Source organism: Miscanthus floridulus, chromosome 3 (genome assembly GCF_019320115.1).
Source record: "Miscanthus floridulus cultivar M001 chromosome 3, ASM1932011v1, whole genome shotgun sequence".
Lineage (NCBI taxonomy): Eukaryota > Viridiplantae > Streptophyta > Magnoliopsida > Poales > Poaceae > Miscanthus > Miscanthus floridulus.
This window is the reverse complement of record NC_089582.1, coordinates 116,809,185-116,824,781: the sequence shown is the minus strand read 5'-3', so window position 1 is coordinate 116,824,781 and position 15,597 is coordinate 116,809,185. Positions and strand designations below refer to the sequence as shown.

The 15,597-nt window shown below is 47.7% G+C and overlaps 2 protein-coding genes across 2 annotated transcripts; one reads left to right on the top strand and one right to left on the bottom strand.

The window, feature by feature from the left end:
* The first annotated feature begins 5,948 nt into the window (after positions 1-5,948).
* LOC136546618 (uncharacterized) lies at positions 5,949-7,553 on the top strand. The gene is made up of 2 exons (XM_066538587.1): positions 5,949-7,259; positions 7,348-7,553. Exons 1-2 carry the CDS (start codon positions 6,184-6,186, stop codon positions 7,499-7,501), a joined length of 1,230 nt encoding a protein of 409 aa, XP_066394684.1. The 5' UTR covers positions 5,949-6,183; the 3' UTR covers positions 7,502-7,553.
* Positions 7,554-11,098: 3,545 nt separating this feature from the next.
* LOC136546617 (uncharacterized) lies at positions 11,099-13,691 on the bottom strand. The gene is made up of 3 exons (XM_066538586.1): positions 13,485-13,691; positions 13,162-13,266; positions 11,099-11,301 (listed from the first exon to the last, which is right to left on the bottom strand). Exons 1-3 carry the CDS (start codon positions 13,551-13,553, stop codon positions 11,260-11,262), a joined length of 216 nt encoding a protein of 71 aa, XP_066394683.1. The 5' UTR covers positions 13,554-13,691; the 3' UTR covers positions 11,099-11,259.
* Positions 13,692-15,597: the final 1,906 nt, after the last annotated feature.

Here is a 15,597-nt window from a genome sequence, read left to right as displayed (position 1 = left end):
TTTTCAACCCATTTTTTGAATTTCAAAATACTATTTTGAACCATTTTTAACAAATTTTAAAGATATTTTTTATTTTTTGGAATATGTTTTAAACTATTTTGTAAATTCAAACCCTTATTTAAACATATTTAAAACAAATTAAAATACTTTTAAAGACTTTTTGAAACTCAAATTTGAACTTAATTTTAGAAGAAAATTTTGCAATATAATTTTTTAATTTTATTTTTGAAAGTAGATCAAAACCTTTTTGGTAATATTTTGCACCCAGGATACCCATATGTCGACTAGTAAATTTATAGTCGCACGTATAGCCTCGGACGGCTAACACTTAGAGATTCTCGATTTATACTGGTTCACACAACGTGCCCTATGTGCCTACGTCTAGTTCAGTGGTGTTCGATCGTGTTTTGAGCACGAGGGCTCGATGTTTGCAGTAGAGTTTAGAAAACAGGGGGTTGAAAGAGAGGGAGAATGATTCTAGAATCAAGAGACAGTAAGCCGAGAGACTGGCGTCTCTCGGTTTCGTGGGGAAGAAGAGACCCCTGATGTCCCTTATATTGTTGCGGGGCAGGGTTACACACACAGAGAGAGGGGGGGATCTTCCATGGGGTGCGAGTCTTGGAGAGTGGTCCGTGTTGTTGCAATACAACACGTTCCTTTATGGGAGGCGATGCCTCCATGTTGTGTAGAACAACAGCTCGTTGTGGGAGTCTCTCTCAACCATGTTGATGTGAGGAGGAGGATGGACTTACAAACGTATCAAAACCCTTTTACTTGGCATAAGATGAAAACCATGGTCAACGAGTTTGTATCACACTGCCCCATTTGTCAACAAGCCAAGTTTGTATCTTACTGCTCCATCTGTCAACAAAGCCAAATCAGGTTCTTTTATGGCCATGAACCCAAATATTTTGGCATTGATGGTATTGAGGCCTGTGCACACCCAGACTTGAAGACTTGGCTGACTCGACACAAAATGGTGATTTAGTTGCTTCAACAACATCTTCATTGAGACCAAGAATGTATGAAAATACAAACAGATAAGAAGACAACTAACTGTTCCTTTGCTGTGGGCGATAGAGTTTATCTTAAGCTTCAACCTTATGTTCAGATCGACTTCTGTGGCTCGTCGTGCTAATCACAAGCTTGCCTTTTGCTACTTCGGACTTTATACTATCCTAAAGAAAATCGCGATTGTCGCTTATCATCTATAGCTACTTGTACCAAGCTCAGTTCATCCAGTTTTCCATGTATCATTGTTGAAGAAAGCACTCGGTCCTTGTGCTCATGTCAGTGATCAACTTCCACCGGCCGACATCTACTTGCAGGTACTTGAACTTATTCCTACACCGTCGTTTGCACAAGCTTGAATCTATTGTTATTCCTCAAATGCTAATCAAGTGGTCTTCTTGGCTGGCTTCAATGGCTACATGGGAGGATGAACATGCATTGAAGCTGCAATTCCCGGACGCACCAGCTTAGAGGCAAGCTATTTCTCAAGGAGAGAGGGATGTCAGTATCCCTCCTACTGACGGTGAGCACCAAGAAGCCGGAGATTTATTTTTTTTTAGAAGAATAGAAGCCGGAGATGATGAACCAGAAGAAGGCGAGTCAATCCAGCCCAAAAGGCGGTCCAAGAGAGCTCGAAGGCCCAATTCACATTATGAAGGCCCACCCTAGAGAAAGTGAGTAAGAAGGCCCAACACGTTAGGGAGAGGAGTACAAGGCAACGTCTTTAGGCTCGAGTCCCTTAAAAAAAGTGAGTAAGAAGTATAGAAGCCAATAGGCTTGTCGGCGACGAGCTATGCTCGTTCCCGCCGGGTCCGGTGAACTCTTGTAATCGAGATGTCGCGATCGGTATTTTTTTTTTCCGATGAGAGAAGAATTATATTATACGATAGTTGGGTACGTTAACACGTTACCATTACTCTGGATTATAAAAATAGTACCCTTAATATGTTAGATGTTTTGTAGTATGGATGACTGCACAGGCAAACACTCGGCAAATGCCTGAGAACAAGTACCCAACGAACGATGGCCAACATTCCTGTAGGCGGAATTGAGGAACTTCTTTTTTTTGGTGTCTTCCTTCTTCTTTCTACCACCGAAGAGTGCGGAAGACTGATCCGAAAATTATTCTCTTCAGTCCTTCGTCATGGCCAGATCTAACCACAACAAAACGGAGAAGAGACCGGAAAAAATTATTCCATGGCGGCGACATCATCTCCGCCTTGATGCCGCTGTCCGGAAACAAAAGTCTCCATGTTGTCATGTCGATGAAGATGCTGACGCCAAAGTTGTCGCCCTCATTTTCAACGGAGCTGCCATGGAGAAGACAATTCCACCGTTCCCCTTCACTATCGCTGAAGAGGAGAAGAAGGAGATAAAACTCTAATACCAAGAAATTTGACGTGGAGAGACACTAGCCCTGATGACTCGATCTACTAGGAAAAACTTATTAAAAACAATAGATCTTCGCTCTCTTCAGCCTCCGGCGAGATGCCGAAGGCGAAGGGAGAGGGACCAGCGGTGGCGGGCAACGATGGCGACGGCGCTATCTTCTTTTCGGGCCTTTGTATACATGTCGCGATCGGTATCGTGACACCCACCAGAACCATAGGCGGGCGGCGTGACTGATACCCGCCGTTGTTTCTCGGTCAGTCCAGTCCGCCCACAAACAGTACAGCTGGGGCACGTATCTGTGGCGTGTTTGCTGGTTGGTTTCTAGACTGGTTTGAGTTGGCTGGTGCTGGTTTGTTGTGAGAGAAAAATACTGTTGGCTGGTTGAATAAGTCTAGCTGAAACAAAGAACATGGTGCATGGTGCTGATCTGATCCTTGCAGCGCCAGGCACCCGACCGAACCCCGGCAAATCAGCGATCCGCGTCATTGATCCGCTGCCCATCGGCCGGCCAGACGGACAACCGATCACTCTCGCCGTGCTTGCAGGTACGCGCGCACTTGATCTGACAGCTCCGTGGCAACCAACCTACGCTTCAAATTCTACTTGCACCAGCCGAAGCAGCGACTGCTGATGAGTACTGACTGACGACCGTCCTCAGCCATGACGATGCGGTGCCATCCACGGCTGACGGGTGACGGCCCTCCTTTCACATCCACCTCTAGCTTGTCAACACCTGCTGCAACGACTTGTTCTTCTTCGCTCCTCGCACCTGAAAGCGAAAGGTTTGACCACTCTGGCCGCGATTGGGCCGTGCCGGTGGAAAAGGCCGTGGTGCCGCGGTCGCGGTTGTTTTTTTTTTCTTTTTTTCTCGAATACGCAAAAGATTTACGTATCATTCTAATTAAGAAGAAAAGGGGTTTAACCATACACACGACACGCTTCTAATAAGCGCCCTAGGAGGTCTTACAGTTTAACTGGACCTGCCTAGTAGACTGTTTCAAACTTGGATATTACATAAAAGTAAACAACCGAACTACGAGCCGTGCAGTAACTAACGTAGCTGCGCGTCTCCGCTAATGGCCGCGCGACTCTGCTCCGTCATCCGAGAAGAGCCTTGTACCAATCGTAGCAGTGGCCGCCGGGAACAGCTTGTCCAGTGCTTCCACTTCGCTCGACGTCCAGTTCCTTGCGAAAAAGTCGTCGTAAGCTCTCTTGGACGCGGATGAGATTGGACCTACCGGCGGTGCAAAGCCCATCTTCCGCATGAGGAGCACCTCACCCCGCTTGCAGATCGGAATGTGCGTCAGCGGCTGAGCGGCAATCCGTCTGCTCCGCTTTGGCATGGGTTGCCCTCTGGTTGGCACCTTCTGCCTGGGTGGGCTGGCGATCAGAGGCGGCATTCGCTCGAGCTGCACCTCCTCAGTGAACCGTGCGAGCCGTCGTGCAGCCTCGCGTGGTGTGGGCGTCGCGTCGCTGGGGGTGGTGCAACCCTCTGCGACGCCAGGTGCTCCCGCTCGTGGTGGCGTGAGTTGTGCCATCCCCTACCCTGGCGACGTCAGTGACAGGTCTGTCGTCCACTGAGCAGTCGCCGTCGGGGAACAGGTGTCCGCCACTGGTGCCTCAACCTCCTGCGGGGCTGTCGTAGCAGACAGACACTCAGGTGTTGCTGCTCTCATTGGCTGGCTCACGACGAGCGAGGCGGCGAGCTCCTCCAGCATCGGGTCGAAAGAGATGACCAATGCGGGGGGCCCGCCCTCGCGCATAGCGCCATCGCCACCGGATCTGGCTCGGGGAAGCTTAGTGCAGCAGTATAAGTAGGTGCCTTGTCAGCGTGGTCGTCAGGCGCACCCGTGCCGATCTCCTTCGGCTTATTCTTCCGTCGCCGCTGTTGTCGTCGTCTCCCACCGGCGCCCCCCACGGCCCCCGGTGCGGTATCCCTCGCACCGCCGCGCGGCGCGTGCTGGGAGTACATAGGGTCGACGCGAGCAGAATACCGAGGCAGGTCGGCACCCACCGCCGCCGAGGTCGAAGCAGTCCTTCGCCTGCAGTCCTTGACGATGTGCCTGAATCCACGACAGCGCAGGCAACGCCGTGGCAACCGACAAGTCGCTACTCGGTGCGAGTAGGAGAGGCAGTTGAAGCATCTGCCGTGAAGCTCTGCCGGGATCTTCTTGACCAGCGGGAGTTGCCCCTGGCTGGGGCGCGGCTCCGTCGAGGCAGCAGCATTAGATCCAGAGACCTGCTGGGGGAGAATTTCCCGCCACCCATCGGTGTTGGGGGCGGAGATCCGTCCACGACGACCGAGGCGTTGGCGGGCAGGGACACGGCCGTCCACTGGCCGCACAGGCAAGCCGTTCACCAGCTGCGGGCGTGGTCGGCTGCGCTTCCTCCGCCTACGGCCATGTCCCTGACGGCCCCGCTCAGCAGCAGCATAGCCACGCAAGGGCCCTGCTCCGCGGCGCCCCAAAGCTGCGGCTGAACGAGTGTGGTGGCGCACGGGGGACGGTGAGGCCGGCATCGCCGGGCGACGAGCGGCCTCCAGGTATGTCGCGGGTTCGTCGTCATTGGTGTCCTCGTCGTCGTCGTCCGCCCACCGCCGGCTCTTCGAACGCCCTCCCGAAGAGCATCCGTGGAAGAACGGTGCCGCGGCCGGCGAGAGGGAGGAGCCTGAGGCGCCCAGCGACGCTGTGACGCGGTCGCGGTTGTTGAGAATCTAAGGAAGTTCGAGCACCATGGGACACTTCGTCGTCCGTCTAGAAAGCAGGTGTGTTGGAAGGTTTTGCCTGTGCTCACGAGTGTTTTGCGTGCCCGGTTTCAAGGGAATGGACGGTGGCCTGTGAGCGTGAGACTAGGTCGGAAACGTACCGCGGATCAATTTCAACGACGACACCTGGAGTCCTGGGCACCTGATCGTTTCCGACGATTTTCATGTCCAAACTTCAGAGTTCAGAGTTACCTAGCTGCTGCTTGCAGCTGCAGCCAGGTACCATCGTCCAAAGACTCGAGACCTCAGCTCCGTGGACCTCATGTGTTCAACAAGGAACTCTCATGAGGTTCAGATTTGCAGCTTCCATCTTACTTTCACAGCCTCACCCAACACCCAGACAGAACTCAGAGCACCAAGAAGGCCAGAGCAGCCATCACACAGTAGACCTGTCGCGTGGTTGAGGAGCATGCTCCACAAGTCCATGGCAGGGACGACACCACACGCATTGCACTGAGCCAATGACATGTGAAGATCTTGACTGCATCACATACCTCTGACGCTCGCTTTTCATGTACTTTGCACACGTGAGAATTCCCAGTGCTTCTCCTGAAAACCTAAACCCAGCGCGCTGTTGCTTATTCCAGAGTCCTGCTCCTAACTGCCATCAGATTCGCCACCCAAAACGCACCAACCGGAACAATCGCCCTTCACCACCATCTCAGTTTTTTCTCTTTTCCAATCTTATCTTAACAAGAAAAAAAAAAGTACCTCTTATCTAGGAATCTAAAAAAATATCATCTTTTTTATATGAATGTCTTGTTTTATAAGTACTATCTTCGCTCCAACCAAAGAGGGGGAATACATCAAACTAATATAAACGAGCTAACAACCGGTGCTTAGCTGCAACTCTCCCTACCTATAAATATAACGCAGAATCCAAAACCTAATCCTTGGATAAAAATCTAGCTAAACCGAAGAATAAAGGAGCGATAAGGTGTCTCTGCGTGTCAAGACTCCAGAAGATAGAGCCGCAAACGGAGACAAAGGAGACTCTTTGTGGCGTGACCGTGACCATGAAGCCGCGTCCACCGGCGGGGGCGTCGTCTGCTTCCGCCGCGCCGGCCAGGCTCCGGCCGCACCTCGCGCGGCTCGCCTCCTTCCTGATCGTCTTCGCCGTGGGCTACTCGCTGGGCCTGCTGTCGTCGTCCACCCGGCTGTCACCGAGACCGTCTCAGACGACGATCATACGGCCGCACGCCGCGCACCTCACCGACGCCTCCCCGGCGGCGGCGTCGAACGGAACCGGCGCGGCGGCCGTGTCGAGCTCGAGTTACCCGCGGTCGCCTCCGCACGACCTGTTCCGGTTCAAGGAGGAGTGCGGGGAGCCGGTGCCGAGCGACGCCGTCTTGCGGACCCTGCTCGACAAGCTCTTCGACGGCGAGAACCCCTACGCGGGGTTCCCTCCAAACCACACGGCGGCTCTGCTGCACCCGGCCGCGGCGCGCCCGCGCGGGTGGGGCTCGACGGGGGCCGTGTTCGCGGAGCTCATCAAGGCGGTGCGCCCGGAGGTGATCGTGGAGCTGGGCGCGTTCCTGGGCGCGTCGGCGCTGCACATGGCGGCCGTGTCCAGGAACCTGTCCCTGTCCCCGGCCATCCTCTGCATCGACGACTTCCGCGGGTGGCCGGCGTTCCGGGACCGGTTCCGCCGCGACGTGCCGCCGCAGCGGCACGGGGACGCGCTGCTGCTGCCGCAGTTCATGTCCAACGTCGTGGCCGCGGCGGCCGCAGTGGCGGGCGCCGAGGACGACGACGACGCCGTCAGTAGGCCGCGCGTGCTGCCGCTGCCCTTCTCGACGGCGTCCGCGTTGCGCGCGCTGTGCGAGTGGGGCGTGTACGCGGACCTCATCGAGGTGGACGCCGGGCACGACTTCCACTCGGCGTGGGCGGACATCAACCTGGCGTGGGCCGTGCTCCGCCCCGGCGGCGTCATGTTCGGCCACGACTACTTCACGTCCGCCGACGACCGCGGCGTGCGCCGCGCCGTCACGCTGTTCGCCAAGGTCAAAGGGCTCGCCGTCCGGCCGCACGGCCAGCACTGGGTGTTCTCCCCGAAGCCGCGAGGGCGCGGCGACGACGACGCCCGGCGACGGTGAGTGCCTGTCGCTGTCGCCGCCGGGCCCGGCCGGGGCCATGCACTCGACTCGACCGAACCTGCCTGACGTGTCCCGTTGCAGCAGCGTCCGTAGCCGCGTTCGTACTTTCAGGTGCAGGCGTGCAGCACCCACCACGGCACCACCTCGATCAAAAGCCGACGAAAAAGGTTGCGCCGCCCCTGCCACACGCCACTGTTCTCTGAAGCACTCGTCTCAACCACCATTGCTTTTGCTGTAACATTCTTCTCTAACTACACGGGCATCATATATAAAGCTATAGTACACAAGAACCCATGCATTTGTTCTCGTCTGTCGGTAAGCAAAGCTGGTTAGATGGAATGTTGATGGTTTGTTTCCTCTTGTTTGTTTATCTATATAATATATAATGATCATTCATCGGAGAGAAGAGAGTACATATATAGCTTTCATGGATGGGAAAGGTAAGGTAAGGTTCTTTTCATCTTTTTCTGTGGATAGGGAAGCGCAGCGCATGTGTATGGGCTTTAGACCAAGATGAACCGATGCGGCCGGGCGGCGATTCGGTGATGACGGTGAGGTGACGTTCCATAGTGGAGGGTGACGCGGTATGCGTGCCAGCCGGAGGAGGAAGATAGCGGCCCCGTTTGCTTCTCTTATAATCCATACCTTTCAGCTTATTTTTTCAGTCGAAACAATATTTTTCTTTCACAATAAATCAGCTGGAACAGTATTTCAGCTTGTTTTTTCAGCGAAACGAACTGGGCCAGCATGGTGAATTGGTGATGGTGTCAGCTCCAACTCTAAACGAAGTGCAGAGCAAAGGATAAGTGGGTGGATAGATGGGCCGTGGGCGTGGTAGCTAGAATAATCATGGCCAACAGACCTTCTGGTTATCATGCACCATTCTAGTGTGATCGAGTGATGTACAAGGCGATCAAGACGATCGAGCCACTGGATGGTGTATGGATTAAGTTACTGGATTCGAGGACGGCAACTTTGTTAGTTCAGTACTTCAGTGGAGAGCCATGAGCGCTAAGGATTTCTGATGTAATCGAAGTAACTGCGTAGCAGCTGTAGTATGACTTGCATGACACCCGTGTATGAGAGCGATCGCTTAAACCGTACCGCATCGATCGTGATTGAAGACGAAGGAAGAAAGCGAAACGTACAGGCGGCCATACCAAATTGAAATCAAATCGATGCCATCGGTCCTAGATCCCTCATCATTTCAGATGATCTGATCCAAAGACTGGCATCAGATCTCATCAAACTGCACTACGTATACAACTCAAAAGAGAACAAAAACATCTCAAACAAATAAATATTAATTAGGATGTAAATGCATTAGCTGACTGCTTGAATTCTGGCGTGTCTCTAAAGGATCCGAGATGACGGGTGAGGAAATAAACTTAACTAGATCCGCCATTTTTCCTTGTAATTAAACCTAGCCTTCCTTGTTCGAGTCTCTAGACTCAGCACCTGGTCGCATATACGTACTATCATTTTCGGCTGGCTATTCTTTCGGTGATAAATGACGTGTGATGACTTTATTTGGTATGATGAAAAATCTACCACCCTTATATCTCTTAAAAGTCTCTGTGTATACACAGAGGGTGAACGAACGTGCATGCGTGTATTTGAACCTCTGATTTGGTAGTGAGTCTTTGAGGGGATAATAAAAAGAAAAGAAAGTGACGAGTCAACTATGGTACGGTCTGCCAATGCTTGATTTGTGTAACGATCCAGGAACCTGCAGGTGATGGATGACCGCAATGCAAATTAAGCCTTGCAAAATATCCAGGGCTAGGGCGCGGCCGTGGGCATGCGTACTCTCAGCTTTTGGAAGGACGTACCAAGACCTCATCCGCGTCAGGAACATTGTTTAGCCTTTTTGGCAACCCCGTCAGCATCTGATGCCAACTGTTTCAAATTGTGACATAAATATTCGTTTCAGAAAAACTGTGGTATAAATCTTGATGGTGTGATTTAACATTTTTTAAGATAAAAAAGATTTTATAAGGACCAAACATTCCATTAGAGATCGAGAAAACTTCTTTTTTGTACGAGACAAACATCAAGAAATTTACAAACTCAGTTGGTCAGGTTCTTTACAGTAGAGCCACCGTTGAGTGTTCTCGACTTGACATGGATACTCGTATTGTTTAGTGGAACGACTTGACCATCCGCTTATTGGTTAGGTTTTTTTACAGTGAAACTTAATAATTTTCTATGGGATATGGAATTTTGAGAATTATGTATAAGAATTGCTATTTATTTTGTCAAATTACATTTAAACCACTGTGTTTCTAGTATCCGCGAAGTTTGTTTTAAGAAGATAAAACAAGCTGCGCCAGTGCGCCACAGATTCTGCTCACAGGTTACGAACAAAATAGTCCAGTCTCCGGTCTCGGTCTCCAGTCTCCTGTGATTAGCCCATTAGCAGGTCATGTTACTTCGTTTCAAAAAAGCAGGTCATGAACGTGTTCCTGCCGTGCTCCACTGAGGACGGCAGTCGAGTACTTTTTTTTTTTTGCACGAGCTGCCGAGCAAGACGAGAGGACTGTATATGCTGCACGAGCGACGAGATGTAGGCCCAGACTGTTTCGGCTGACTTGTTGTAAGAGAAAAATATTATTTTGATTAAAAAAACAAGCTGAAAAATACAGATTAGAAGAGAAGCGAACAGGACCGTGGCTGGCTTGCCGACTTGGGCCGGTGAAGTCCCCGGTTTCACTTTGTGGCACCCGGACGCCTTTCGTCGGCGCGAAAAGCATCGAGACCGTTTTAGGGTTTTTTTGACGTGCATGTATTATCTCAATCCACATGTATTGTGGATTAGGATGGAATTGAACTAAATTCTATTCTATTCCACTTCAACACATGTGGATTGAAATGGATACACATGCATCCAAACGAGGCCTTAGGCCTTGTTTGGATACGCATGTATTCATCTCAATCCACATGTATTGAAGTTGATTAGAGTAAAACTAAACTAAATTCTATTCCACTCCACTCTAACACATGTGGATTAAAAATAAATACACATGCATCCAAACAAGACCTTACTGGGATCGCTGCCATCCGATCCGGTCAAACCATGGCTCCTTGGTTAATCTTTGCTATTCCCACTGCATAAAAGAATTGTAATTCTCGATTTCTTTTTTTTAGAATGTATTTGTCAAACTAAATTAATGATAAAAAACTACTCCTGCATATCAAATAAGTATTGTTAAATTAATGATAACATATTTTCATGATACACCTATTTGGAATAAAAATGATAATAATACTTTTTATAAGCCAACACATTGCATCACATGCAGTGATTTTTCTCGGCCAAAACGTAGGTTCAGCCATTATTTACCCGCTTAAGTATAAAATGCGCAAAGGGTTCAGAGGTTCAGTTCAAGAATCAAGACAACGCAAAAAAGTTCAAGAATCAAGACAACGCAAAAAGTTACAGGTCACACCACCAGAACATTATGGGGCATGATAGAACAGCTTCTCCGGAAAGACAAACAGTAGATATCAGCATCTGGATCCACCACTATAATCGTCAAGTGGAACTACTCGTGCTCTGATTTGAGTTCCTATAAAAAAGCATGCGAAATGCAGGCGGACTACAACATGACAGGAAACAACTTTTCCAAAAGACATGTTAGAGGCCAATACTGAGATGATCCTCTCATCAATTGAAACTATCCATGTGTCCCTTCCTTCCAAATGGTAAGTCGTTCTAGCTTTGTTCTAGGTACATAACTTTTGCTATGCATATTTATAGTAAAGTTATGTATCTACAAAAGCCGAAACGACTTAGAATTTGGAACAGAGGGAGTATCAAAAGTACTAGAATGTAGACAGCAAATAGACTCCCCTCATCAACTGAAGCCACATGTGTTGTGAGTTCGCCTCACCTATCAAAAACAGAACACGGGCATAAATCATGTTATCATTACACCTCAATGTCACAAGCTTGGCTAGAAACCAAAACTGATTGTGGAGATTGTGGGCACATCACTAGTATCCCTTGTTCCCGCGTATACGGGCCCGCATGTCAACCTGTTGCATGATTAACAAAATTGTTATTTGCATGTTTACTCAAATAAATGCGTGTGCAATTCAGTTCATGCAAGCAAAATAACAGTATCAAAGACCAAATCGGAACAATGATAATATGGAAGACCATGAATAGTATATTCAGGCATGGTACTGAAAGATGTCAGCCATATATGGACCAATATAATGGATGCTGCAACAACTTGGACACCAAATGCGATAACTATGGTCCAGTGCAATCCATAATATTCCTAAGCTAGGTTATGTGTCACTTGTACAATTAAAAACATCAGGCTTTCATAGATAAGTCGGTAATCGTACTTCAATCGGAAGAAACAAATGAACTACCAAGCAGAAGTATTATCATTATTACATAATGCACAAGAGTAGCACACAAGTCTGTAACTTTGTATATAAGGATTACCAGGTGTTTCAACCTTTCAGGTTTAGTGTTACTCAAAAGGGTACATAAAGATGAGCATATTAAATTACATTTCTTTTGTGTTTAACAAATACAGGACATAAATCAAAGGTGTATGTCTCCATACTCTTTTAACAACAATGATGGGAACAATTAATTGGAAGTTTGGCAGACAGGACAAAGATGCTAATTCTGATCACATTCCAAGATTAAGTTTTTCAAGTCATTGAATCAAGATCAAGGGAAATATTTTTATTTATTTATTTTTTTTTAAAAAAACTGAACTGATGGGGGAAAGGCTGCCCGCTGCCCCCACAGCTTTGCAGTGAGAAGAAAACCCAACCAAACTGGCGCAGAAAACCCCCAAACCCCGGCCTCGCCTGCCGCACCATAACCTGGGCGGCTGGCTGGTCCACCGGCCGCACTGTAAACCAGGCCAGGGACCACTGTCATTATCTGCTGTTGCTGATAGGACCGCACCGTAACCACATGCCAGCTCCCTGCCACTTTTTTTTTGTGCGGCAGTGAGGGTATCTGTTTTGTGCAAGCTAGGATTTGAAACCCAGGTGGCTGTTACCACTATGCAGTGACGAACCACCACACTACCATTGTGTTCACCAAGGGAAAGATTGACATCATTCTACAGCCACTATTTCTTTTCGCTAGATTGAAATTAATTTCTAGATTCATTTGTTGCACACAGTCCTGTTCCTCAGACTCTAAGCTGTAGCACCCATAAAAACTAAGAAACTGACAACATTCATTGAGACAGAGCAACACTGTGAAGTAACGGAAACAAATAAAACTGGCAAAGCTAGGGGGGAGGGGGGGCGAATGCTCAACCTCTTCTAACTGGAAATACAACTTTTATGTTTTCCACTTAGCCAAACAACTGCAACAGAGGTCTTTCACTGCATACACATTGGCATGAACCAGTAACTTTTAATCTATTAACAATCTTAACATTCAACTCAGGCATAGATGGAAACTTAACTCGTCACCTGTCACACAATTCTGTATTGGTATCGGTTCAGCCAGACTACAGGAAGGATCAGATATAGTGTCCTTGAACATTCCACAAACTAATGGACTCTCATGACCATAACAACATCAGCATGGACACCATCTTATTAAGGCTGAGGCACGGGTATTTATGCCGTGCCCAAAGAATGTCTAATTGCTAATTATTTGGCTCTAGATGTTGATTATTGGCACCTCCATAAAACCTAACACCACGGCCAATTCAAGAATCAACGATCAACGGTCACTAGGAACTGCTTCAAATGTGGGAGAACCCCCAAACAAATGGAGAATCAATGTCTCCAATGAACCAGTAATACATTCAAGTCCACGACATATCATCTGGCACTCCAAATCGCAGTATGACCTATCAACAGGAAGCTAGCAACTAGTACAAGTAATTTGCAAGGATCAGGACACACCTGGCCCCTCTTACAGTTGAAGTAGGTCTCCCGCAGGCCAACGCACTCGCTGGTAATGTTGGGCACCTTCTCCCCGGCGCACTCCTTGTACGGCCTTTTCTGCACCTGCACACAACCGCATCAGGAGACTAGAAATAGCCCGGGCCACGAGAACTCCGACGCTGAACCAGTATCACCCATTCTGGATCCAATCGCCCGGCACTGGCTTGCGGGTGATGTCCGCCGCAGTTAACTACGCTTGCGCCTACTCGGATAGAAACAAGCAGCGGCAACCTGCGGCGTGGGTGGATTGGGAAGAAGGAAGGAGAACGGAGCCGACCAACCTTGACGCAGTCGGTCTCGCTGAGACACTTGACGAGCTCCATGGCCAACCCCTTGCACGACTTCGCCATCACTCCTGCAATTCTGCCCCTCTCGTCGCGTATTCCCCAGAACCCCCACGACTGCGAGCCGGCGGCGACTTGCGGGAGGGGAAAGGCGGAAACGAAGCGAGCGGCGAGACGCCGTCTCCTCCGCTCCTACCGGCGGCCGGCTTGACGGGCCGGGCCAAAATCCGTTATGATTGGGCTCTTCAAATGCATGTCTATAAGCCTGTTAACAGTAACGGTTCTTCGGGATGTTCGGCCTCCTAAACTGGGCTCGGCCTGCGTGTATAACAGTACCTTCTCTGCAACAACTGTTACCATTTCAGATAACATATCTTTTACCTCCCTCCGTTTTTTTTATTCAGTTGATGATGTTCGGTCCAAAATGATTGGCTTGGAAACAGGCCTTCTGTGATTTTGTCCGGTCGGGAATGTCAAAAATTGTATTAGAGCAAGTATAATAGCAGGCTGTAAGCCGACTAAATGCTGAGGTGGAGGAGAGAGGGGAGGAGAGAGAGGAGAAGCGGGCTGTAAGCTTACAGCCGGCTTGGGCACAAGAACCAAGAAAGTCTGTGAGAGAGACAAGTGGACCATGTATTAACTGTAAAAAGCTAACTACTGTATGAGTGGGCTGAGAGAAGGCTGTAAGAAACTTTACAGCCAGCAAGCCGACTATATTATTAGCCTTGCTCTTAGTCATGGACTCATGGGGACGTGATGTCGATTATTGCACTTAGGCCAATTTCAGAAGAGTTTTATACCAGTTTCATTTGCATTTAATAGTCTATCAGGTGTTTTGATGACATGACTATTTTTAAGAAGGGAGAGAAGAACTGAGTTTCATCTAGATGAATCTCTATTGGCACGATTACCAACTCTCTGTGAGTGGTGAAATTAAATGTCTATGAAACACCAGTATCAGTGAGGGGGTTCATGGTGTTGTTTTTTCAAAGACTGCCATGTCATATAGAATGAAATGAAATACTCACTCTCAATGGCAAGTTTCATTCTATGGTTTCATAGACGTTTAATTTCATGACTCGTAGAGAGTTGGTAATCGTGCCAAGAGAGTTTTATCCCCATGAAACTCACTTCTTCTATCTCTTCTTAAAAACACTTTGACATCATCAAAAACGCTTATGTGATAGCTTATTAAATGCAAATAAAATTATGATGAAACTCTCACTGGGACTGGATCTAGTTAACCCTTAATTACATTTATGACAGAGGAAGTACAATCATATAAGAAATCTATTTCTTCGGTTTTAAATTATACTAGTTCATCGTGGCTTCGTTCTAAGTCAATTATTTCTATTTTTGATTTTTAGGACAATATAACAACATCTTTTTGAATATTTTTAATTTAAATGTAACATAATAACATCTACAAGTTCAAATAAATACAGTATGAAAACATGTTTCATGAAGAATTTAATAAAAGAACTCATTCGATGTTGTAGGTGCTGGTGGATTTTTCTATAAAATTGGGAAGAGTTAAAGAAATTTGATTTAGAACAAACCAAAATGAACTAAATTTTGGACATGGGGAATAGATACAAGCAATAGTTAAATTGAATTCCTAATCTTTTTCTTAAAAACGTGTTGTAGAATTGAACTGGACTAATATAATATCCTTACATGTTACATATATAGATTAACGAAGATGTTCAGTACAAGAGAGAGAGAGAAACCAGAATGTGTTCCCTGGAGTGATCGACGATTACATTAGGACCTATTTGGATCCTTAGAATTAAATTTATTCTAATAATTATAATTTAGGCAAAGATTAATTAAGTTAATATGGTTGTATATGGAATATATTTATATATTATTATTAAACATACAAGGGAGATACTTATATGTTGTATTTCTAATGTAAAGAAGTGAGTTGAAGAGCGTGCTAGCTATAAGTTAGAGAGTAGAAATATATCATGGTGATCTATAGAATTAATTTTCATCTCCCACCCTATGAATTTGAGATATGCTTATATGTGAACTTGGGAAAGTTATGGAATGTCAAAAAAATCCAAACCAAATTGTCTAATCCATTAAGTAGATTCCAATTCCTTCA